The 23,537-nt window shown below is 44.6% G+C and overlaps 1 protein-coding gene across 2 annotated transcripts in view; it reads right to left on the bottom strand.

Moving 5' to 3' along the window:
* LOC111976238 (netrin-3-like) overlaps nucleotides 1-23,537 on the bottom strand; it is a 109,972-nt gene that overhangs the window by 51,293 nt on the left and 35,142 nt on the right. For both annotated transcript variants that reach the window (XM_024005001.2, XM_024005002.2), the window contains 1 exon segment: nucleotides 20,152-21,335. In XM_024005001.2, the coding sequence (XP_023860769.1) occupies nucleotides 20,152-21,223 (1,072 nt within the window). In that variant the 5' untranslated portion in view covers nucleotides 21,224-21,335.

The raw sequence follows: 23,537 nt of genomic DNA, 5'->3' as shown, positions 1-23,537 counted from the left end.
AAGATGGGACGGGAAGCGTTTGACAGTGATGAGTGGAGGTCGTTTGACCGCTGACCCATTACGGATGCAGGCAATGAGGCAGTGATCCTGAATCTTGTTGAAAACAGCAGAGTGTATTTAGAGGGCAAGTTGTTAGGATGATATCTATGAGGGTGCCCGTGTTTACGGCTTTGGGTTGGTACCGGTAGGTTCATTGATAATTTGTGTGACATTTTCGGCATCAAGCTTAGATTGTAGGATGGCTGGGTGTTAAGCATGTCCCAGTTTAGGTCACCTAGCAGCACGAGCTCTGAAGATAGATGGGGGGCAATCATTTCACATATGTGTCCAGAGCACAGCTGGGGTAGAGGGTGTCTATAACAGGCGGCAACGGTGAGAGACTTGTTTTAGAGAGGTGGATTTTAAAAGTAGAAGTTCAAATTGTTTGGCTACAGACCTGAATAGTAGGACAGAACTCTGCAGGCTATCTCTGCAGTAGATTGCAACACCGCACCCTTTGGCCGTTCTATCTTGTCTGAAATTGTTGTAGTTAGGGATGGAGATTTCTGAATTTTGGTGGTCTTTCTAAGCCATGATTCAGACACGGCTAGGACATCCGGGTTGGCAGAGTGTGCTAAAGCAGTGAATAAAACAAACTTAGGGAGGAGGCTTCTACTGTTAACATGCATGAAACCAAGGCTATACGGTACAGAAGTCATCAAAAAGAGAGCGCCTGGGAATAGGAGTGGAGCCAGGCACTGCAGGGCCTGGATTCACCTCTACATCACCAGAGGAACAGAAGGAGGAGTAGGATAAGGGTACGGCTAAAAGCTATGAGAATTGGTTCTGTCTAGGACGTCTGGAACAGAGAGTAAAAGGAGCAGGTTTCTGGGGGCGATAAAATAGCTTCAAGGTATAATGTACAGACAAAGGTATGGTAGGATGTGAATACAGTGGAGGTAAACCTAGGCATTGAGTGATGATGAGAGAGATATTGTCTCTAGAAACATCATTGAAACCAGGTGATGTCATCGCATGTGTGGGWGGTGGAACTGWAGGGTCGGATAAGGTATAATGAGCAGGGCTAGAGGCTCTACAGTGAAATAAGCCAATAAACACTAACCAGAACAGCAATGGACAAGGCATATTGACATTAAGGAGAGGCATGCTTAGTCGAGTGTTCATAAGGGTCCAGTGAGTAGTGAGGTTGGTTGGGGTCACGGCGATTCAGACAGCTAGCCGGGCCATGGCTAGCAAGCTGGCAGAGGATGGAGGACTGTTTTTAGCCACCTCGTGCATTTCCGTCAGTAGATTATTACATTTGTTTATTTACATATTAATATTACTATTACACAATCATGTTTGCTCCATGTAGGACTGATACGATGAGAAAGATAACTGTTTTGGAACAGCATCTCCAATGAGAATTAAGACAGCCTGTAAGCAACTCTGGGTGTCATTAGTATTCACCCTCCTTGGATTTTTTTCACATTTTGTTGTGTGACAAAGTGGGATTGAAATGGATTTCGTTTTTATGTCATTGATCTACACAAAATATTCCATCATGTCAAAGTGAAAATACTGAAATATACTGAAATATAGTAGTTTCAAAAGTATTAACGCCATCAGGAGTCAAATTTGGCCTTAACAAAACACATAATAAGTTACATGGTTTTTGAATGACTACCCTTTCCTTTGTCCCCCATACATACAACATCTTTAGTCCCTCACTCAAGTATTGCATTTCAAGTACAGCTTCAACCACATAGACCAGCGAGCTTTTCGAAAGCCTTATAAAGGAGGGCTTAGATTGGTAGATGGGTACCAATAACAAATCAGACATTGAATATCTCTTTTAAGCGTGGTCAAGTTAATAATTATGATGTAGATTATGTATTAAACCACGCAGACACAACAAAGATAGAGTCATCCACTCATCCTTCTGAGCTGAGCTACAATAATGACCTAAATGACAGTGTGAAAAGAACAATACAAATATAAAGAATCAAAATATTCCAAACAGACATCCTGTATGCAAGAAGGCACTAAAGTAATACTGCAAAAAAAACACAGCAAAGGAATACACTTTTTAGCTTAAATGCAAAGCCGCATCTTTGGGAAAATCCAGCACAACACATCAATGAGTAACTGCCTCCTTTTTTCAAGCATGGCMGTGGCTGCATCATGGTATGGGTATGCCTGACATTGACAAAGACTGGGAAGTTTTTCAGGATAAAAAGTTATAGGATGGAGCTAAGCACAGGCAAAATCTTAGAGGAAGACCTGCTTCAGTCTGCTTTCCACCAGACACTGGGAGAATAATTTGCCTTTCAGCAGGACAATAACCTGATAAAAGGCTAAATCTCCACTGGAGTTTTATACCAAGAAGACAGTGAATGTTCCTGAGTGGCCAAGTTAAAMTTTAGACTTAAATTTGCTTGAAAATCTATGGCAAGACTCGAAAATTGCTGTCTAGCCATCATCACCAACACCTTGACAGAGCTTGAAGAATTCTGAAAAGAATAATGGGCAAATATTGCACAATCCAGGTGCGGAAACTCTTGGAGACTCACCACACCAAAGAAGACTCACAGCCGTAATATGCTGCCAAAGGTGTTTCCAACATGCATTGACTCAGGGGGGTAAATACGTATCTAAATAAAGGTATTAGTGTTTTATTTTTCAATAATTTTCCTTCATTTTTCTTCCACTTTGACATTAGAGTATTTTGTGTAATGCAACAACATAACATACAAATCCAAGCGGGGTGAATACTTATGATACCCACTGCATTTGGCATTAGAGGACAAATGGAATGCTCAGGCTTTAGGTGGTGCTGGAAATTGTTTAGGAAAGATGGATCATATTCAGAGACATGAACTGTAAGCTGTGGGTCAGGTGAAGAAGTGAAGGGTTAAAGCGCTGAGGCAAATGGTAAAGGTAAGTTGTCAAGTAATAGTGACATGGGGGGTTATGCGTTGCAGTGAACGGAAAGTGGGACTATTAAGGACCGAGATATTCTAATGAAGAGAGCGAAAAAGAGAGTGAAAGAGAAGAGAGAGAGAAAGATGGGGACTAAAAAAAAGAGTGGGAGAAACAGAATAACGGTGTGTGGAAACAGAGAGAGAGAGAGCGAGAGAAAGAGAGAGAGAGAGAGAGAGAGAGAGAGAACGAGAGAAAGAGACGGGGAGAGAAAAAGATTGCAAAAAAGACAGAGAGAAGACTGGTGTGTTGAAATTGAGAGAGAGAGAGAAATTAGAAGAAAGAGAGACACAGACAGCCACATGTGGCGATGTGGTGGCCAGACCACCACGACCTCAAACAAGCAGATCGCCCAGCCAGATGGCACAAGGAAGAAAGGTGGTAAGGGGATGAAAAACAGAGAGACAGAAGGAAATTACAGATATAAAAATTTAAAAAAATCAGAATGTGTTGTTAGGTGTCAAGTTATATGGCTACAATTTTATTAACAATTTGATTGGCGGCAGGGCTGCTTAGTGGTTGCAGCACTGAGCCAGTAACTGAAAGGTTGCTGGTTTGTGTCCCCGAGCCGACTATGTGAAGAATCTGTTGATGTGCCCTTGAGCAAGGCACTTAACCCTAATTGCTCCTGTAAATCGCTCTGGATAAGAACATCTGCTAAAATGTAAATGTCATTCATGTTTAAAGTGTTATTTTATGATTGCTTACTAAAAAGCTATTGTTTAAAGACCCTAAAGCTATTGTTTACCTTTTATATTTCTAAATAGATCATGTCTATTTGTTCGGCCCGCAGCCCACCACTCAGAAGACGTGTTGGGTTAAATGCGAAAGACACATTTCAGTTGAAGGCATTCAGTTGTACAACTGACTAGGTATCCCCCCTTTCCCAATTGAACCCCCATATGGGCAGACCAACACCCTCCCTCCTCTCCCCACCACCTGGCTAGCATTGGAGCGACATATGTTCACAACACCTGGAGAACAGAAAACTGAAACGAACATTCTCAATGGGATCAGGTAATATCTCCTCTGTTTCAAAACCCATTCTGTATTGTGCCTACTGAACTTGACCCTGGTTTGATCTTTTCACAGCCAGTCTTCATCAATCCATCATCTCACTTCAACAGCTAAAGATAGATGTACCCCTACTACCTGTGTGACATTCTGAGCCTTGAATATACCAGTGTCTGTCCATCCCCTTTCCCCCACCAACCGCTTTTCATAGAGACATAGAAAGCCCTCTAGCAGAGAGAAGAGGCTGACAGTTTTGCACAGCAGTCAGAGAGAGAAACGGAAAAAGCAGAACTAGGTTTTGAGCATCCCAGTGGAGCTGTTCCATAAGGAGGGGAAAAGGGAAGGGAAGGGATGAGTCTTTAGCCTGAAACCTCCAGTGCTCCACATTTAAAAACCAGTCCGCAAATATCTGTATCTGTCCAGTCAAACACGACAGACACKGACACACTCGACACACATCTCAAAGATACTGTGTACACCTTCATAGGTACTGTAGATCAAGTATTCTAGAGTTTTAACTATAGACAGAGAGTATGTACAAACATACACAGAGACCAGAGGGGTACACTACAAAGCAGGATCAACACGTTAGCCAGCYAWCGTTGATAAACAACCAGAAATAACTATTGATTTCCTGGTTCATTAAGAAAGATAAACGTTGTATTTTTGGTTGTTGAGTCAATTAGACCATTCCTTGCCCATTTCAAGCTAGTCCTTCTAAATCATTTAAATTCATTTCAGAACATTAAGTCAAGTTAGCTGGCTAACTCATTGATCCTGCTTTGTAGTARASCGCTCAGCTATAGAATAGACCATGGACACACAGCCATCCAAAACACGGATGAAACAGCCTTGACAGCACAGATGGACAGATCTACGTTCCTCAGACAGATATGTTCTGCTCTCCATAGACCCACAGATTCTCCTGCCACGATGAACAATGGCTAGGAGCCCAAACCCACATATTTTAACAGGAACACTTTAAAAGGAATACTCCACAGAGACCTCAAACAGAAAAAAGTCCTAAACTGAAACATATTAGAGATATAGTACATTTTATGATATTAAGATGATAAAAAAAATATATATATATACATATTCAGCATAAAATAGTATACTCCATCCTTAAAAAACTTAACTCCCATAGAGTAAAATCTACGCTTGGGGAGGTCACAGACTTTGACAAGATTCAATTACGGCTCAGATCACCCCAATGGTGGTCACCTATGGTCGTGATTGCAAACATCTGTGGAACAGAGTGGGATGGGGGCATGGGAGTTTGGGCGGGTGGGCACGCTAGCTAGCTGGAGCCCCAGCRCGGCAGCTTGCCTTGGCACAGGGATGAAACGGCACATCTCAGATCACACTCCCAGATTATACAGTGTGTGGCTCACACAGACCCATACATACACAAAACGCATGTACGCACACGCAAACACCACACACACACACACACCCCGCTGCCAGCATTCACAGAAGGTTCCCAGGGTTCCAACATTACTCTGCTGATGCTGTGGATATGACTGTCTTAAAATATTGTTTTTAGTGTTTTAGTGTCTTTTCTTGCTGCCATAAAACCAAATGCGTGGCTTAATAGAAAAAATAAACACCAATTAAACCTCGGCAAACCACTCAAATGAATCAGACACATCCAATCAACAATGTCAAACAATCCCAAAAGCTTCTGTAAAAACAGAGGAAAACTACTAAACTACCAAGCCTCCCACCAAAAATAAGGGAAACCTCTACTGCATCAAGCCCTTACCTGATGCCCCACTCAGACACACACACAAAGGCACTGTCAGCTTCACCATACATGCCCCCGACAGTGTCTCACACTAACCACCCAAAAGGCACCATTTCATAGGGCTGATAATTTCAGAACAACATTCCTCGTGATTATTTGAAACCACTGGAGGTATCCCCACCCCACAACCCTCCCTCGACCCAGCACAATTAATTTGGCCGACACGCTGTAAGTAGTTGAAGTGTCGGGTCCCAGCGAGCCCCGGGCGACAGCAGAGGTGAAAGCGGGAACATTGCAACATACATGTAACAACAACACAGGTTGAGGCACTCAGAGAAAGCCAAAGGTGTCTGTCTGACACATGGACACTCACGGACACACCAGTGCCCTCTAGGGCCCAACATCAGAACTGACCCCTATGGGTCTCCCTCCAAAGGTGGAAATATGTAGACCTACACACACATACATACATCATGTCTAGAAGTGACTATAAGTTATTACATTCTAATGCGCTATGTTTTAAAATTCTATGTGACCTTGCAACCTGAACCGATGTGTTTGTGTGTGAAAATGAAGTAATTTCATGATCTGGTGTCTAAATGTCGTGTGATGAATATGTCGTGGGGCGGAAGAGGAGAGGTGACCAGGAGAGAGAGAGAAAGAAGGAGAAACGAGTTGCCTGTTTTGGCGTTTGGGGCTCCTTCAGAGTTTCCAGAGTTCAACACAGATATGTTTGCTTAGCACTTATAGCTCTGTCCCAGGGGATGTGTCTGTGCTGGGTTTGGGTACGACATAAGTAGAGCCCAACCAGACACACACACCCTCCTGGACGGCCCTGCTCTCTCCTGCAACCCATCTGTCAAATCCCCCTAATTTCAGCTAATAGTTTCCAAAAAAACAGAGGCCCACCAAAAATACTGAGCCCCCTTTGAAGACAGAAAGATTTTGTCAATAAAACTTCAAAAATCACAAGTCTTTCTCCTCCACAATTCCCCTCTCTCTCTCTATAGAACACCTATTTCCAAGTCACGCTTGCCTCAATGTTGCTCTAGTGTACACTGAGTAAACAAAACATTAGGATCACCTGCTCTTTCCATGACATAGACTGACCACGTGAATTCAGGTGAAAGTTATGATCCCTTATTGATGTCACTTGGAGACAGGTTAAAGAAGGATTTTTAAGCCTTGTGACAATCGAGACATGGATTGTGTATGTGTGTCATTCAGAGGGTGAATGGGCAAGACAAAATATGTAAGTGCCTTTGAACGGGGTATGGTAGTACGTGCCAGGTGCACAGGTTTGTGTCAAGAACTGCAACACTGCTGGGTTTTTCACGCTCAACAATTTCCCGTATGTATCAAGACTAGTCACCACCCAAAGGACATCCAGCCAACTTGACAACTGTGGGAAGGAATGGAGTCAACATGGACCAGCATCCCTGTGGAATGCATTCGACACCTTGTAGAGTCCATGCCCCGACGAATTGAGGCTGTTCTGAGGGCAAAAGGGGGGGGGGGGTCAATTCAATATTAGGAAGCAATTAGAGCTGGGCGATAAAAATTGCGATAATAATACATCTGCGATAAATTACGATAAAACACATTGTGGGGAGGTGCAAAAATTGGGCAAAATGGACAAAATGTCATATTGTGATAAATGTAACCATTTTGTTGGATAACAAGAAATACTACGATATACAGTTGAAGTCAGACGTTTACATACACTTAGGTTGGAGTCATTAAAACTGTTTTTCAACCACCCCACAAATTTATTGTTAACAAACTATAGTTTTGGCAAGTCGGTTAGGACATCTACTTTGTGCATGACAAAAGGAATATTTCCAACAATTGTTTACAGACAGATTATTTCACTTATAATTCACTGTATCACAATTCCAGTGGGTCAGAAGTTTACATACACTAAGATGACTGTGCCTTTAAACAGCTTGGAAAATCCCCCAAAATTTGGTCATGGCTTTAGAAGCTTCTGATAGGCTAATTGACATAATTTGAGTCAATTGGAGGTGTACCTGTGGATGCATTTCAAGGCCTACCTTCAAACTCAGTGCCTCTTTGTTTGACATCATTAAAAAATCAAAAGAAATCAGCCAAGACCTCAGAAAACAAATTGTAGACCTCAACAAGTCTGGTTCAACCTTGCATGAAATTTCCAAACGCCTGAAGGTCCACGTTCATCTGTACAAACAATAGTATGCAAGTATAAACACCACACTACCACGCAGCCGTCATACCGCTCAGGAAGGAGACGCGTTCGGTCTCCTAGAAATTAACGTCTTTGTAAAAAGTGCAAATCAATCCCAGAACAACAGCAAAGGACCTTGTGACGATGCTGGAGGAAACCGATACAAAAGTGTCTATATCCACAGTAAAACGAGTCCTATATCGACATAACCTTAAAGGCCACTCAGCAAGGAAGAATCCACTGCTCCAAAAGGCTTGCAAGCCGGAGAACACCATCCCAACCGTGAAGCACAGGGGTGACAGCATCATGTTGTGGGGGTGCTTTGCTGCAGGAGGGACAGGTGCACTTCACAAAATAGATGACATCATGAMGGCGGGAAAGTATGTGAATATATTGAAGCAACATCTCAAGACATCAGTCAGGAAGTTAAAGCTTGGTCGCAAATGGGTTTTCCAAATGGACAATGACCCAAGCATACTTCCAAAGTTGTGGCAAAATGGCTTAAGGACAACAAAGTCAAGGTATTGGAGTCACCATCCCAAAGCCCTGATCTCAATCCTATAGAAAATGTGTGGGCAGAAATGAAAATGTGTGCGAGCAAGGAGGCCTACAAACCTGACACCAGCTCTATCAGGAGGAATGGGACAAAATTCACCCAACTTGTTTTGGGAAGCTTGTGGAAGGCTACCCGTAACGTTTGACCCAAGTTTTACAATTTAAAGGCAATGCTACCAAATACGAATTGAGTGTATGTAAACTTCTGACCCACTGGGATTGTGATGAACGAAATAAAAGCTGAAATAAATAATTATTAATTAAAATATTATTCTGACATTTCACATTCTTAAAATAAAGTGCTGATCCTAACTGACCTAAGACAGGGAATTTATACTCTGAGTAAATGTCAGGWWTTGTGAAAAACTGATCGACCGGTTGGTGACCACTGGTCAACACTAATGAGAAGGAATAGCAAGAGGGAAGAGCAAAAGGACTGGCTGGCTAAAGAGCTAACCTGGGCAGGGCAGGGTAGGGGTGAGCAGGGCTATCACAAGTAGAGAGCCAGGATTGGAGGGCTACAAAGTCATAGAATAAATAGTTATGGTCAGAGTCAACAGTCAAAGTATTTTTTATTGTTGTCAAAAGTCAAATTAAACAGTCACCTTCATTACAAGTCGTTGCATCACACTGTCATACCATGACCTGCCAGTCAGGCTCTCATACCACCATATCATCTCGGTAATACATCTTTGTAACTCTGTGCTACCAGCATGCCATAGCCATAACCGCATCATCACTGTCACATCAATGCCAACTCACCATCCCTATCGCTGTAAGTAAACTAACTCTTGTTATTCACCTGTTCCCAACCACATTTTATCTTTTGGCTCAGACACTAGAGAGACCAGACTATTTTTCCCATTATGTCTGTTTTAGAAAAACAGTCCCTCTCAACATCTCCTARATGGGCTTCTTACTGCAAACTGCTCAGGCTCATGCTTGTGGCCGGGCAGGGAGCATTTGTGAGCTGGTTTTTGTCTGCAGACGGTTCCTGGGCCTGACGAAAGCCCAGACAGTAATCTCGGCAAGGCGCATGTCAAACATTAGCGAGATCCATGAAAACTCAAACAGGACTAGAGAGACAGCTCGGCTTGGCTCACACCACAGAACAAATTCTTGATTCAGTTCAGAACCAGGAGGTGGATTAAAAGTATATTTTAATAACCTTGAAGAAGTTTTAAACGCTATGGGGCACGATGCATGTGTCACAAAAACGAAAGGCGATGGTATCAATGGCAAAAAAATAGTTTTTGTTTGAATATAATAAAACACATTTACTTCATGGTAGTCAGTAAGGGGGGGGGGGGGTTGGATTCTTCTGTTGGTCAGTCTCTCTTTCTGCCCACCTGCTCCTGACACCCCATTCCCCTTCTTGAACTCCCCTTTAAACCCAGCATCCCCCAGGGCATCTCCCCATCAGCTTAACCTTGTCATCACCCCACAGAGGATCATGACCTCAGCGCGCCCCCCCCCCCTTGCCTCAATGCCCCGCGGCCCAGAGGAGGGCTCCGGTGATACCTGGGGGACGCCGTCTTCTTAAAAATGTGGCAATCTCACACCTTCTCCCAGTCTAAACATACACACACYCCTTGGCCAGCACCACAGATGGCTGTTGCTGCCGAGACGGTGGTGTCCCACAGGGGTTGTTGCTCGTCCCGCTGCTTTCTGCAGCGCCATGAAGAACATTTTTAAAAATAACAAAGAATGAGCTTTAGTGTTCCGTGGGGACCTTTTTGACACTGGGGCGGAGACATTTTAGAATGAACCCTAAAGGGCCTTTTGGAACAGTGGAATTAGGGACATGTTGGAATGAAACGTGGGTTTGGTGTCCCCACTGTTCTGTGATCAGGTATAGCATGCAACGCACGTCAGGTTTTTACTGCCCTGTATCAGCGCTGGGATTAGGTCATCAGTGTTTGCTGGAGCACACAGGAATTCAGTCTGAGAGTAATGGACAAAGGTGACATATCAACCCAGGCATAACGTTTCCCAAAGAGGGGTGGTGTGGGTGGGGAGAGGAGAGGGGAACAGTGAGGGAGTTAGTGTTATGGGATAGAGTCGGGTGTGGTGGTAGAGGGTTGAGAGTAAGAAAGAGTGTAGTAAAAAGAGCTGGACAATAGGGCGCAGAGAGGGCGAGACAGTGACAGTGAGAAAGAGGGGTGGCGATGTGGGGGAAGTTAGAGAGAAGGGCGGGAATGGGGGGTGCTGGGCTGAGGGGGGGGTGTTCCCTATGAGACACTACGGAGAGCTTTGGGTATGAAGTGGGTTTGAGAGGACAGGGTTGAGGATCTGGGGGGTGTCAGGGGACAGAGTAGGGCGGAAATAGAAAAAGACACGCTTCTTGGCCCAACACTGCAATGGCCCGACTCTATTCCCCTGGCCCTGTCACTCTCTCTCCCCCTTAATAAGCAGATCTGGCACGGCTCAATATGATTTCAGGCCAGCGGCGCTATCACCACTGGCATACTGTAACAGAATTACTTGTAGAATGCTCYTGAAATACACTACATGACCAAAAGTATGTGGACACCTGCCAGTCGAACATCTGATTCCAAAATCATAGGCATTAATATGGAGTTGGTCCCWCCTTTGCTGCTATAACAGCCTCCACTCTTCAAGGAAGGCTTTCCACTAGATGTTGGAACATTGCTGCAGGGACTTGCTTCAATTCAGCCACAAGYGCATTAGTGAGGTCACTGATGTTGGGCGATTAGACCTGGCTCACAGTCGGCGTTCCAATCACAAAAGTGTTCGATGGGGTTGAGGTCAGGGCTCTTTGCAGGCCAGTCAAGTTCTTCCACACCAATCTCGACAACCCATTTCTGTATGGACCTCGCTTTGTGCACGGGGGCAGTGTCATGCTGAACCAGGAAAGGGCTTTCCCCAAACTTTTGCCACAAAGTTGGAAGCACAGAATCGTCTAGAATGTCATTTATATGGGTTCGATCCCAGGCAGAGTCACAGCCGGCCGTGACCGGGAGACTCATGAGGCGGCGCACAATTGGCCCATCGTTGTCTGGGTTAAGGGATGTTTGGCCGGTCAGGACTTCCTTGTCCCATCGCGCTCTAGCGACTCCTTGTGGCGGGCCGGGCGCCTGCAAGCTGACTTCGMTCGCCAGTTGGACGATGCWTCCTCCGACACATTTGTGCGGCTGGCTTCCGGGTTCAGCGAGCAGTGTGTCAAGAAGCAGTGCTGCTTGGCAGGGTCGTGTTTCGGAGGACGCATGGCTCTCGACCTTCGCCTCCCCGAGTCCGTAAGGGAGTTGCAGCGATGGGACAAAACTGTAATTACCAAATGGATAACATGAAATTGGGGAGAAAAAGGGGTAAAATTTTTAAAAAGAATGTCATTGTATGCTGTATCGTTAAGATTTCCCTTCACTGGGCCTAGCCCGAACCATGAAAAACATTCCCAGACCATTATTCCTCCTACACCAAACTTTACCGTTGGCACTACGCAGAGAGGCAGGTAGCGTTCTCCTGGCATCCGCCAAACCCAGATTCATCCGTCGGATTGCCAGATTGTGAAGTGTGATTCATCACCCCAGAGAACGCGTTTCCACTGCTCCAGGTTCCAATGGCGGCAAGCTTTACACCACTCCAGCTGACGCTTGGCATTGCACATGGTGGTCTTAGGCTTGTGTGCAGCTGCTCGGCTATGGAATCCCCTTTCATGAAGCTCCCGATGTACAGTTATTGTGCTGACGTTGCTTCCTGAGGCAGTTTGGAACTCGGTAGTGAGTGTTGCAACCGAAGACAGATTATTTTTACGCTCTAAGCGCTTCAGCACTCGGCGGTCCCGTTCTGTGACCTTGTGTGGCCTACCACTTCATGGCTGAGCCGTCGTTGCTCCTAGACGTTTCCACTTCACTTCCACTTCGAGGTTTTGCTCGCCAGAGGTAGAGTATCTCATGATAAGCTGTAGACCACACTATCTACCTAGAGAGTTTTCAGCTGTATTTTTCGTAGATATCTACATACCACCACAGACCGATGCTGGCACTAAGACCGCACTCAATGAGCTGTATGCCGCCATAAGCAAACAGGAAAATGCTTATCCAGAGGTGGTGCTCCTAGTGGCCGGGGACTTTAATGAAGGGAAATTTAAATCTGTTTTACCTCATTTCAATCAACATGTCAAATGTGCAACCAGAGGGAAAAACATTCTAGACCACCTTTACTCCACACACAGAGATGCATACAAAGCTCTCCCCTTCCCTCCATTTGGCAAATCTGACCACAATTCTATCCTCCTGATTCCTACTTACAAGTAAAAATTAAAGCAGGAAGCACCAGTGACTCGGTCAATAAAAAAGTGGTAAGATGAAGCAGATGCTCAGCTACAGGGCTGTTTTGCTAGAATAGATTGGAATATGTTCCGTGATTCTTCCGATGGGATTGAGGAGTACACCACATCAGAAACTGGCTTCATCAATATGTGCATCGATGAAGTCATCCCCACAGTGACTGTATGTACATAACCAACCAGAAGGCATGGATTACAGGCAACATCCGCACTGAGCTGAAGAGTAGAGCTGCTGCTTTCAAGGAGCAGGACTCTAACCCGGAAGCTTATAAGAAATCCCGCTATGCCCTCCGACGAACCATCAAARAGGCAAAGCGTCAATACAGGACTAAGATTGAATCATACTACACCGGCTCCGATGCTCGTTGGATGTGGCAGGGATTGCAAACTATTACAGACTACAAAAGGAAGCACCGCGATAGCCTGCCCAGTGACACGAGCCCCTACCAATGAGCATAAAATACTCTATGCTCGCTTCGAGGCAAAGTAACCATAACACATGCATGAAACACCAGCTGTTCCGAAAGTCTGTAGTTTATCACCACTCTCCGCAGCCAATGTGAATAAGACCTTTAAACAGGTCAACATCACAAGCCGAGGCCAGACGGATTACCAGAGTGTACTCAGAGCCATGCGCTGATCAACTGGCAGTGTCTTCAACTGACATTTTTCAACCTCTCCCTGTACCGAATCTGTAATACCAACCACATTTCAAGGCAGATCACACTGCCCTTTCACACCTGGACAAAGGGAACACCTATGTGAGAATCTATTTCATTTACTACAAGCTCCAGCGTTCAACACCCATAGTGCCATCAAAGCTCATCAGCTAAGCTAAGAACCCTGGGGACTAAACATCCCCTCTCAACTGATTCCTGGACTCCTGATAAGTGTAGGTAACAACAACATCCCCAACCTGATCCTTAACACGGGGGCCCTCAGGGGTGCATGCGCTCAGTCCCCTCCTGCTCCCTGTTCACTCACGGACTGCACGGCCAGACACGCTCCAACACCCATCCATTACGTTGCGATGGACACAACAGCCTGATCACCAACACGACAAGACAGCATATAGGTGAGGTAGTCAGAGACCTGGCTTGTGTGGTCCAGGACAACAGACCTCTCCCTCAATTGCTGATTCAAGACAAGGAGATTAATTGTGGACTACAGAAAAGGAGGACCGAGCACGCCCATTCTCATCGACGGGGCTTAGCTAGAACAGGTTGAGAGCTTCAAGTTCCTCGGTGTCCACTTCACCCAACAACTTAACAATGGTCCAACAACACCAAGGGACAGTCGTAAGAGAGGGGGGCTTACGGACAAAACCTATTCCCCCTCAGGAGACTGAAAAGATTTGGCATGGTCTCAGATCTTCAAAAGTTTCTACAGCGTGCACCATCGAGAGCACCCCCCCCCCCTCCTGACCTAGGTTGCATCACCACCTCGTATGGCAACTGCTCGGCCTCCGACCGCAAGGCACTACAGAGGGTAGTGCATACGGTCAGTACATCACTGGGGCCAAGCTTCCTGCCATCAAGAATCTCTATACCAGGCGGTGTCAGAGGAAGCGCCTAAAAATGGTCAAAGACTCGAGCCACCCTAGTCAAAGACTGTTCTCTCTGCTACCGCATAGCAAATAGTACCGGAGCGCCAAGTCTAGGTCCAAGAGGCTTCTAAACAGCTTCTACCCCCAAGCCATTAGACTACTGAACATCTAATCAAATGGCTACCCAGACTACTTGCATTGCCCCCCCCCCCCCTCATGCTTTTACGCTACTGCTACTCTCTGTTATTATCTATGCTTAAGTCCCTTTAATAACTCTACCGAAATGTACACAATACTGTTCAAAAGTTTGGGGTCATTTCGAAATTTTATTGTTTTTGAAAGAAAAGCAATTTTTTTTCCATTTTAAAATAACATCAAATTGATCAGAAATACAGTGTAGACATTGTTAATGTTGTAAATCACTATTGATAGCTGGTAACGGCCGATTTTTTATGGAATATCTACTGTACATAGGCATACAGAAGCCCATTATCATCAACCATCACTCCTGGGTTCCAATGGCACGTTGTGTTAGTTAATCCAAGTTTATCATTTTAAAAGGCTAATTGATCATTAGAAATACATTTTGCAATTATGTTAGCACAGCTGAAAACTGTGTGTGTGATTAAATAATCAATTAAACTGGCCTTCTTCAGACTAGTTGAGTATCTGGAGAATCAGCGTTTGTGGGTTCGACTACAGGCTCAAAATGGCCAGAAACAACAACAACAAATTCTGAAACTCGTCAGTCTCTTCTTGTTCTGATAAATTAAGGCTATTCCATGCGAGAAATTACCAAGAAACTGAAGATCTCATACTACTCTGGGTAGTACTCCCTTCACAGAACAGCGCAAACTGGCTCTAACCAGAATAGAAAGAGGAGTGGAGGCCCCGGTGTACAATTGAGCAAGAGGACAAGTACATTAGAGTGTGTAGTTTGAGAAACAGATGCTCCCACACGTCCTCAACTGGAAGCTTCATTAAATAGTACCCGCAAAACACCAGTCTCAACATCAACAGTGAAGAGGTGACTCCAGGATACTGGCCTTCTAGGCAGAGTTACAAAGAAAAAGCCATTTCTCAGACTGGCCAATAAAAATAAAAGATTAAGATGGGCAAAAGACCACAGACACTGGACAGAGGAAGAAAACTGAAAAGATGCTGGAGGAGTGGTTGACGCCATCTGTCAAGCATGGTGGAGGCAATGTGTGGTCTGGGGTTGCTTTGGTGGTGGTAAAGTGGGATATTTGTACAGGGTAAAAGGGATCTTGAAGAAGAAGGCTATCACTCCATTTTGCACGCCATGCCATCGTGTGAACAGCCGCTTAATTGGAGTCAATTTCCTCCTACAACATAAAAATGACCCGAAGCACAGCTCCAAACTATGCATGAACTACTTAGGGAAGAAGCAATCACTGGTATTCTGTCTACAATGGAGTGGCCAGCACAGTCACCGGACTCAACCCTATTGAGCTGTTGTGGGAGCAGCTTGGCCGTATGGTACGTAAGAAGTTCCCATCAAGCCAATCCAATTTGTGGGAGGTGCTTCAGGAAGCATGGGTGAATCTCTTTAGATGACCTCAACAAATTGACAACTAGAATGCCAAAGGTCTGCAAGGATTTTTGCTGCAAATGGAGGATTCTTTGATGAAAGCAAAGTTTGAAGGACACAATTATTATTTCAATTAAAAATCATTATTTTATATGTCTTGACTATATTACTATTATTTTTGCAACTAATTTCATGTATGTTTTCATGGAAAACAAGGACATTCTAAGTGACCCCAAACTTTTGAACGGTAGTGTATATATTACCTCATTTACTTCGACTAACCGGTGCCCCCACACATTACTCTGTACCGGTACCCTCTGTATATAACCTCCTATTGTTATTTTACTGCTGCTCTTTAATTACTTAATTTCTATTTTTTTAGCTATTTTTCTTAACTTTATTGTTGGATAAGGGCTTGTAAGTAAGCATTTCACTGTAAGGTCTACACCTGTTGTATTCGGCGCATGTGACAAACACAATTTTATTTAATGTTTTATTTGATTTGCATTTCAGTGCACTGTAAAGTCTATTGAGCAATGTAGGTTGGGATGGGGTGCATTGGCATTTGGCATTAAGTAACTCCACAAGAACATTCATTTCACCCTCATCTTCACTTGTGTCAGCAGCAAGTCATCTGGTGTATTCAGGCAGCACACACATCTAGCCTTAATGTAGTCAAATCTCATTTTAACTATCTCTTTCTCTATCTGCAATGCTGAGAACATTACAGCAACTTCGGAGAGAACACAGATTGAGAATGAATCAAAGGAACTTTAAGATAGCATTAGGGAAAGATTTGTTGAAAATTAGAGAAAATGTTCTCACTTGGGYGATTATAAATAGTCATAGGGAAAATGATTAATTCATGTGTTGCTTTCAAATGTTTTGTCCATAAATAAATCCAAAATATTGTTATGCTACTTGTCATATAAAGGAACTGCCAAATGTAATTCAACAATTAGCTAATTATTCACAGGCTTTTGGGAAGACAATGCAGAGAAGGGAGAAAGCGAGAGAGGGAGCGAGAGAGAGAGAGAGAGAGAGAGGGAGAGGGAGATGGAGATGGAGAGAGGGAGAGAGACCCAGAATCCCAGACAGACGTGTGTTTGTGTTGGGCCCGTCTCGCCTCACAATTCCACTGATGGGTAGGTGTGCAACAGGGCCCAATCCCCATCCCACTCACATTCCGTCATTAGGAATTCTGAGACACATTCAGGTGCTTGTCACTGGCAGAGAATAACTCCTTCACACAAGGGGAGGGCGGGAATGGTGAAGAGAGGGAGAAAGCAAGACAGGATGAGAGAGAGAGAGAGGTGAAGAGGTGGAGAGAGAGAAAAAGAGACCCAGAATGGTGTAGCGAGAGAGAGAGCGAGACAGGATGAGAAGGAGAGAGAGAGAAATAAGTACGGATATACACAGTGTACAAAACATTAGGAACACCTTCCTAATGAGTTGCACCCCTTTTGCCCTCAGAACATCCTCCATTCGTCTACAAGGTGTCGAAAGCGTTCTACAGGGATGCTGGCCCATGTTAACGCCAATGCTTCCCACAGTTGTGTCAAGTTGGCTGGATGTCCTTTGGGTGGTGGACCATTCTTGATACGCACGGGAAACTGTTGAACGTGAAAAACATCACACACTCTAACCGGTGCGCCTGGCTCCTACTACCATACCCCATTCAAAGGCACTTAAATCGCGTGTCTTGCCCATTTAAACTCTGAAGGGCACACATACACAATGCATGTCTCAATTGTCTCAAGCCTAAAAATACTTCTTTAACCTGTCTCTTCCCCATTGACCTACACTGATTGAAGTGGATTTAACAGGTGACATCAATAKGGGATCATAACTTTCACCTGGTCAGTCTATGTCATGGAAAGTGTAGTTGTTCCGAATGTTTTGTACACAGTGTAGAAAGATAATGAAGAGAGTAGACCCCACTCTCAGTCGCATTATATGTGCATGGTCCTTCCGACATGATGACAATTGAAATGATGAGTATTCGCACAGACCAGACAATTGAATGATGTTTCTATAACGATTTGTACAAAGTTGCAAGATACCAATGTATGGTAAATCCAATCAACAGACCATCACAAAACGACTTCTATTAAAACTGAGTACTGAAGAATTCCCACCCATGCTTACACAGTCATTGTAAGAATATGTATGGGTGTGTATAAATTGTATAATAAATATAATATATAATACATTTCTAGTTACGGGGGTGAGTTCTCCATTAACAAAACCTAATTCTTTAATAATTTTTTGTCTTTCTTCCCCTTTTGTGCGTATTCATATACCTTATTGTCAATGGATAATATAGAAATTGATGTTGACACTAGCACACACAGTGCATTTGAAAAGTATTCAGATCCTTTTCCCACATTTTGCTACATTACAACCTTATTCTAAAATTGATTAAAATGTATATTTTCCTTATCAATCTACACACAATAACCCATAACGACAAAGCAAAAACAGATTGATAGACATTTTTGCAAACGTATAAAAAATAAAAAATGAACTGAAATATAACATTTACATAAGTATTTAGACCTTTTACTSAGTACTTTGTTGAAGCAMCTTTGGCAGCYWTTACAGCCTCGAGTCTTCTTGGGTATGATGCTACAAGCTTGGCAAACCTGTATTTGGTGAGTTTCTCTCATTCCTCTCTGCAGATCCTCTCAAGCTCTGTCAGGTTGGATGGGGAGCATTGCTTCACAGCTATTTTCAGGTTTCTCCAGAGATATCCGATCGGGTTCAAGTGTGGGATCTGGCTGGGCCACTCAAGGACATTCAGAGACTTGTCCCGAAGCCACTCCTYCGTTGTTTTGGCTGTGTGTTTAGGACCGTTATCCTGTTGGAAGGTGGACCTTCACCCCAGTCTGAGYTCCTAAGTGCTCTGGAACAAGTTTTCATCAGGACCTCTCTGTACTTTGCTCCATTCATCTTTCCCTCCATCTTGACTAGTCTCCCAGTCCCTGCCGCGGAAAAACATCCCCAAGGCATGATGCTGCCACCACCATGCTTCACCGTAGGGATTGTACCAGGTTTCCTCCAGCCGTGACGCTTGGAATTCAGGCCAAAGGGTTCAATCTTGGTTTCACCAGACCAGAGAATCTTGTTTCTCATGGTCTAAGAGTCTTTATGTGCATTTTGGCAAACTCCAAGCGGGCMGTCATGTGCCTTTTACTGAGGAGTGGCTTTCATCTGGCCACTACCATAAAGGCCTGATTGGTGGAGTGCTGCAGAGATGGTTGTTCTTCTGGAAGGTTATCCCATCTCCACAGAGGAACTCTAGAGCTCTGTCAGAGTGACCATTGGGTTTTTGCTCACTTKTCTGACCAAGCCCCTTCRCCCCCGATTGCTCAGTTTGGCCGGTCGGCCAGCTCTAGGAAGAGTCTTGGTGGTTCCAAACGTCTTCCATTTAAGAATGATGGAGGCCACTTTGTTCTTGGGGACCTTCAATGATGCAGAAATGTTTTGGTACACTTCCCCAGATCTGTGGCTCGACACAATCCTGTCTCGGAGTTCTACGGATAATTCTTTCGACCTCATGGCTTGGTTTTTTCTCTGACATGCACTGTCAACTGTGGGACCTTATATAGACAGGTGTGTGCCTTTCCAAATCATGTCCAATCAATTGAATTTACCACAGGTGGACTCCAATTAAGTTGTAGAAACATCTCTAGGATGATCAACGGAAACAGGATGCACCTGAGTTCAGTTTCGAGTCTAATAGCAAAGGGTCTGAAAACTTTCGAGTCTAATAGCAAAGGGTCTGAAAAAGTTTGTCATTTGCAAAAAATGTCGAAAAACCTGTTTCACTTTGTCATTGTGTGTAGATCGCTGAGGAAAATGTTTTATTTAATCAATATTAAAAGAAGGCTGTGACGTAACACAACGTGGAAAAAGTAGAGGGGTCTGAACACTTTCCCGAAGGCACTGTATAAGCATGCTGATGTCATTGGCATTGAGAGACCGAGTCAGATCTGCCTTTGTGTGCCCATGTCACTGATTTAAGTGGGCAAAGCTGATGGCATCTCTTTGTAAAACCATACTAACATTATGAATGCTACTATATTAGGAATTACTATGTCTATTTACAGTGCACATACCTGCTAACCAACAAGGGTCAACAATAAAGAATTGATCCCAAAAATAAATAATGGAAAATAAGAGAGTGAAAAGAGTGGAAAAGCGCAGAATCTAAAATAACAATCAACACCGATAGAAAATGCTGAATAGACCTGGGACTCACGTAAACACTCGTTGGCCTCACGGYCGCTGGCCCTCTGCCACGGCCGGTCGTAGTGGAAGGGCTTGCAGTGGTCGCACTCGGGCCCCTCCGTGTTGTGCTTGCAGTCGCACACCAGCTTGCCCTCCTTGTCCTTGAGGCAGCGTGAGGCGTGCCCATTGCACTTACACCTCCCACCCACCTGGAAGTCCCCCACCGCYTAGAAGTACGCCGGCAGAGACGTGGACGGTACCATTGGGTCCTCATCCGGCTGGCCTCCCCTCTCCATCCCCCCCACTTCTCCTGCCCCTATTTCGCGGGGCAGCTGGGGCCGGCTGAAGACCACACGGATGTCGGTGACTGATACCCAGTCCTGGAGCACAGGGCTGTTGTCAAAGTCTTTCCCGGAGGGCCGCCCYTCCAGAGTGCTGAAGGCAATGAGCCCTCCGGAAAGGGGGTAGAGGTCAGTGTGGCCGTCGGTACAAAGGGCCTCCTGCTCATTCTGCTTTGTGATGGCCGCCTTGTTAGGCCGGTTGTACATGCGCCGGCACTGGGACGAATAGTACTGGTAAGGCGTCCAGCTCTTGCCGTAGTCCATGCTCTTGTAGATTGCCAGTGACTCTGGGCGGGGCGAGCAGAACTGCAAGCTGACGTAGGTGATTTCAAACTTCTTTCCCAGCGACAGSGTGAGGTTGACGTTGTTTGGCGAGGTGTGCAGATTCTCCGACTGCCAGCAGGTGAGGTTGTGGGCCGAGTTGAGGTCGGTGAGGTAGGAGGGCGGGTGGGCACGCCATGGGTCCGCTGCGTCGCAGATCTGGCAGGTGCCCACTGAAGGCCGCTCCTCAATGCGCTCCACCATGCTACAAGAGCGCGACGACGTCGGCCAGCCGCACACGCTGGACACGGCCACCTCCTTGCCAAAGGCGGCGTTGATGAACTCGGGGATGCAGCGGCGGGCGGCGCCTGCGTCATCGTAGCAGGGGTCTGGGGGCATCTGTTGCCCAGCAAAGGGGTTGGCGGCACCGTGGGGGGAGGCGGGGGAGGCAGAGCGTGCCAGGAGGCACAGTCCCAGCAAGCACCTCCAGCCTTCCCTCATCCTGCAGAGTGTCTATGCGAGGGAGTGTGTGTGTGTGTGAGGGGGAGTGGAAGGAGAGAATCCCAGCTCACAGACCCTTCCTTTAGGGTGACCGTGACCACCGCAGTCTGTCCTGTGAAACAGAGACAAGAGAGAGAAAAGCACGAAAGAGATCAGTGCCATCGTTGCCATAAAAGGATTCAAAGCAACAAGCAACATTTTTGACACCTGCTTATTGATGAAAATATTCACAGTTCAGTAATGTAGTTATTCTCATGTCATTGTTGACACGTCCATTTGTCCCAAACACACCCAGTCATCTTATTGTCGTCAATTCAATCCTACTATATGTGCAATCTTACTCATATGAGCTAAATATCACGTTTGTGACATTTCAAAACACCTCAGGGCCTTATAATGAGTAATGGAGTGTTTTCATTAACTAAAACCCTGCAAAAGAGAGAAAGAGAGAGAGGAGGAGGAGCGAGAGAGTGAGAGAAGGAAAGAGAAGAGAGAGATGGGGGAAGAGAGAGTAAGAGAAGGAGAAAGAGAATAACCATATAAAGAGAGACGTTGGGGGCCGGATTGGAGCGACTGTGTCCTGAATTTCAATGGCGCTACTCTTTCAGCACCTCCATTCAGTTCGTGGCGAGGCATTTTGGTCATACTTCCGAGGCGCACGCGGCAGAAGTCACCCAATAATCCCCCCGTTCAAAATATGCAGGCAGAGCCATCAGCCACACGTGACCTTAGCCAATACCCAATTCAACAGTTTAAAAAAACGCTGACCTAAAAAGGATCTAAAGAGGAACAAGTAATGTGCCTTGCTTTGGAGGTATTAACCACTTATCGTTGTCAATCCAGCTTTACAGAGTAGGACTGTAGTGGAATAACTAGCTGCACACGGTGTTAAACACAACATAGTATTTATTTCCCCATTTGGCAATTGCAACGTTATATGCCTATTGAACATGAAACATTGAACATATACCATGGTAGCTGCTATATGTAGGCTACGATGGCGCCAATGGGTTCTTTACAGACTCCATTGGCAGAGCTGGCTGTAACATTGGTTTGGACTGAAAGTTCTCCATAAATCTCAGCGTTTACATTCACACTAATAATTCAATATGAAACTGATTATGGCAGTAGTCAGAGTACGGAAATAGTAATGTAAACACCTTACTCTGCTCGTCTTAAATCGGCGTGAGGTCAAAATCGAAATAAGCATATGCCGATTTAAAACAGCTGATTTTCTGAGCAATCTTTCGTATTAATAGGACACGTAAACAGCTTCAAAAGTAGTTCCAGTGGGGTGTTTGATCTGCGCAAGCCTCCCTCTTCTACACGAGTGAAGTGAATTCGGAAAAAACTGAAAGTATGCATCTTCAAAATAGTTTTCACATACAAACTTTATTTCCAACATGGTCACTGTTATAGAAAGTCACTGTGGTGGCAATTTTCTGCATTTATCAAAAGTCCCATCAGCCTGATTTCGGATGTGTGAGAGAGAGCGAGAGACGTGGGGCAGAGAGAGAAATAGAGAGAGAAAATCCACTGATCCAATTTCCAAATTGAAATGTTCCCAATGAGATTTCAACCTTTATTCACCCACGGTAAAGTCAGACGGAAGTTCATTGAATTCCCAATGTTTTCAACGATCTAAAAGCGCAACCAATCTCCAATGGAAAACAATGTCTGATTTTTGGTTTAGTTGTCGCCTAAATGTGTTATCACTGCACTTTCAACCACTTAAAAGCACAACAAAGTTCTGATGGGAATACTGTGTCAGATATGTTGTATTTATAGAACAACGTAATGTGTTATCACTGTGCTTTATCCAATAGCAACACCAAATGACCTGGATTGCAGGTGTTATTACATTAGAAGTACATAGTGCAAGTGATCAACGCTGTTTGAGATTCTGCACTGATTATTATAGCAATTGTGAAGATCTCCACAGACCTGTGCCCTTTGCATGCTTTCTTGAAAAGGCACACCTCCTATGATTACCGTAAAACTTAAATTAATAGCCTGGGCTATTATTTACTTAAATCACTTAATTCACTTAATTCACTTAATTCACTTAATTCAACATGCGCTTATTAGAGACAGGTTTCTATTGGGGCCAGGTATCCATTTCCTTAATGCACACAGCTTTTGCTCATTTGCATAGTTAATTGTTTAACTCAAGCATTCACTTCCAGCATGTACAGTGGGGAGAACAAGTATTTGATACACTGCCGATTTTGCAGGTTTTCCTACTTACAAAGCATGTAGAGGTCTGTAATTTTTATCATAGGTACACTTCAACTGTGAGAGACGGAATCTAAAA

The sequence above is a fragment of the Salvelinus sp. IW2-2015 genome, linkage group LG17 (genome assembly GCF_002910315.2).
Source record: "Salvelinus sp. IW2-2015 linkage group LG17, ASM291031v2, whole genome shotgun sequence".
Lineage (NCBI taxonomy): Eukaryota > Metazoa > Chordata > Actinopteri > Salmoniformes > Salmonidae > Salvelinus > Salvelinus sp. IW2-2015.
Note: the sequence above shows the minus strand (reverse complement) of the source record. Positions and strands in the feature narration are given on the sequence as shown.